General features: G+C 39.6%; 1 protein-coding gene across 1 annotated transcript; it reads left to right on the top strand.

The window, feature by feature from the left end:
- Positions 1827-2489, top strand: LOC109820580 (vegetative cell wall protein gp1-like). Its single transcript, XM_020386737.1, has one exon. It carries the CDS (start codon positions 1858-1860, stop codon positions 2275-2277), a length of 420 nt encoding a protein of 139 aa, XP_020242326.1. The 5' UTR covers positions 1827-1857; the 3' UTR covers positions 2278-2489.

Genomic DNA, 3406 nt, shown 5'->3' with positions numbered 1-3406 from the left:
CCAATGGTGAGAGGTCAATGAAGCTAGGAGGATAGAGAAGATTCCAATTGATCTCAAACCTGGAGTCTGATTGGGAATGGAAGAGGTTGGAGAAGTAGTCATAGAAGTCTTGTTTAATGTCTCTGTCGGAGGAAATGAGGGTGTTATCGATGAGGAGGTGAGGAATGAAGTTTTTCCTTCTGTGGAATGAGGTTGTTTTGTGGAAGAAGACAGAGTTATTATCTCTCTCTTTGAGCCATTGAATCCTGGATCTTTGTTTCTATTGGATCTCTTCAGCCCTAGCCAACAGGAATAGTTGTACTTTTAGTTTAAGTCTGAGATGAGATTCTAGATCAGAGAGGGCTCTAGATTCTTCTAGGTGATTGAGGGAGTATAGTCTGGCCATGGAGTTGAGTTTGAGTTGCTTTGTGGATCCAAGAATGTGTTTTTTCCACCATTTGATTCTCCTACGGATGAGCTTAAGTTTAAAGGAGAGGGATGCCGATTGATCTCCATTGAAAGAGAAGGAGTTCCAACATGATTGAATAAAGAGGGTGAATGATGGAAAGACTAACCAGAATTTTTCAATCTGAACACTGAGGAGAGCTGGGCGCCTCCAGTGTCCAGGATGATGGAGCAGTGGTCATATCAGGGAGAATAATAGGCGAATTATATCAGAAATGGGAAATGAGATTCAAAATCTGAAGATAGGAGGAACCTATCTAGCCTAGTAAGGACAGGATTGACTCTTTGGTTAGACCAAGTGAATTTTCTCCTACTGAGGGGGGAGATCAATGAGATGGATAGAATCAATGAGATTTTTAAAGGAAGAAATATCTTTAATTGAACCAGATCTACCACTTCTCTCGTCTAGACTCGGCTTTTTCTACTTGTGTTATGAGTAAAAAGAGCTAAGGAGATATTTGGTAGCTAGAACGTAAACCAGTCGCTTTTGATGTTTACTTTGTTAAATGTGCGAAAGTATGAAAGTAAACACATATACAATAGTATCCCATAAGATGTAGTTTAGAGTTCACTTCCTCTATAGAAAAATCATCATGAAAAAAATTACTTTATTAATAGATTCTCCTTTTTTTGTCACTTATGGCTAGAGAGAACTAATCACTTTTGCAAATGAAACAGTACTCATCACAATTATATTATCATTAACATTATATAGTTATTCTATTACAAAAGTAATTATAAATTAAGTATATAATAAATATATCATACAAAATTTTCAGCTTACAAATTAGCGTGGATACTAGATGGTCAAAAGAGTATAACTATAGCCCTTAAGTGAGTTATTCTTCTTCAAAAGAGCGACGAAGAGTTTTTTTAGCATGGTATATATGTCTCATATTTAGCTTATTTTTATACTAATTAAATATTTAAATTCAACTTATGTACGTGTAATTTGATAATAACCAAATGGATAAAGCACTGTTGTCACACCAACTGGTTTTTTAGGTAATTTGTCTGCAAACAAAAACCTTATTTCACTCGGGTGCTGACATTGATGCGCTTCCACACTTTCAGTTCAAGTTTTAGCAAACACTCCCAAAGTTGTAGCAGATAACTAGAATCAACAACAGAACTAAGTTATCAGAAAAACTTATCTCCCAACAACCCACCTACAAAAGCTCTACATGATCTCTGTTTTAAAAAAATTTAAAAAAAAATCATGTAGGACGCGTGGATCAGAAGGTGAGCAAATTAAGAAAATCTGTAGATTCCATCCCAAAACTGATCACCAACTTAACAATCACTTTTGAATCCATACATGCATTCAACATTTACTCTATAAAACTCAATATTGACGACTATAGTTCTACACCAAAGAGAAGAAAAGCTTCAAAGCTTAATTAAACTGAAAACATGGCCTCCTCCTCCTCCTCCACTTGTTGGTTTCTAATCTCATTGCTTGTCGCCTCACTTAGCATCGACTCAAGCACCGCAGCTCGCCATCTTTTAGACACTCCGGCATCACCAGCAACGCCCACGATACCTACAATTCCGACACTGCCAAAGCCAACATTGCCACCATTCCCTACAATTCCTTCACTGCCAATGCCGACTCTGCCACCAATGCCAGTGATTACATTGCCTAAGCTTGCAACGCCACCAATGCCTGCAATTCCAGCAATCCCGGCAATTCCTACTGCACTGCCTCCTCTTCCTTCTGTCCAGATACCTACTATCCCCTCAATCCCTTCAGGCATTCCGAGTATTCCTGGTGTCCAGATACCTCCCATTCCTTTTCTTTCCCCCCCTCCAGCAGCCACTGGGAGTCCATGAAAGCTTGGTGTCGATGTATTTATGGAATCCATTTAGCGTGTGATGTGTGGTTATTGATCTTGTAGGATTGTAGTGTTTGATTGTGATGTGGGGTTCTTATGGTTTGCGTTTATACATTATGTAGCTTCGTGTATGATTCTCTGTAATACTTCATTGATTTGATTACGAGCTTCCTTATATTTGTTAATAAATTAAAGTTATCATTATGTTGACACGATATGGTATCTGCAATATGTTTATTTGATCACTACCACAGGGAAAATGAGAGAATTGAATTTGAAGGTTGCACTGCCCACAATGACTCTGTTCTACCAAGATTCAGCACTACAGAAACTGTTAAAATAAAACTTCCGAGTTTGAACAATGAATGAGATTGCAAACATATAGAAGTTGCAACTATAATTGATCATCTATCTAAGCTTGGCGTCCAAACATGAGGACTTTCATCAATTTATAGCCGAAGCATCTCCTTGGATTTCTTCCCAGCAATTCATGGATAACTTACGTGCACCTGGAATGGGTTATTTATGGGTATTCCAGGCTCCGACTCCAGAAATCTGAACCTAACTTTCCTGGAACTAAACTTATCCCGATCACTGGTAGATTATCAAATGAATAGAGGTTCAAGTTTTGTGCTTCAATGGCATTTGCTTAGTTCCATGTATACTTGGAAAATAAGTGATTAGGTTGCAAAAGTTACGGCCATTATCCGATTGGTAACAGATGTTTTTTTATGCAAAACCTGTGACAGGTGCAGCAAGTGCCATGACGGTGCAATGTACGAGAAGTCTATGTTGGAAACCAAGATAGTAACTTATGGTACGCATACTTGGCTACAAATGGATTTCTGCCCTCTATTCCTCCTTCCAAAAGCCACTAGTGTATGTTCATCGTGTAGAATTGGCAACACAGTTGAAAAGTTCAGGAAAACAAGCACCGAAAACGGTTTGGAAGCCTGTCGGTCGACTGCGAGACAGCTGCGGTAGACCGAAAATGTGCACAGATCGTAGGGGGATTCTGGAGTTGGAGACGGTCGACCACCGCGGTCGACCGCCAGGGACCCTGTAGGATTCTAGGTCTCTGGAATTGGTGACGGTCGACCGCCGCGGGCGGCCGCCAAACCCTGTAG

The sequence above is a fragment of the Asparagus officinalis genome, chromosome 8, assembly GCF_001876935.1.
Source record: "Asparagus officinalis chromosome 8, Aspof.V1, whole genome shotgun sequence".
NCBI lineage: Eukaryota > Viridiplantae > Streptophyta > Magnoliopsida > Asparagales > Asparagaceae > Asparagus > Asparagus officinalis.
Note: the sequence above shows the minus strand (reverse complement) of the source record. Positions and strands in the feature narration are given on the sequence as shown.

Excerpts from the sequence above, each read along its gene's own strand:
- LOC109820580 (XM_020386737.1), top strand. The coding sequence starts at position 1,858 with ATGGCCTCCTCCTCCTCCTCCACTTGTTGGTTTCTAATCTCATTGCTT.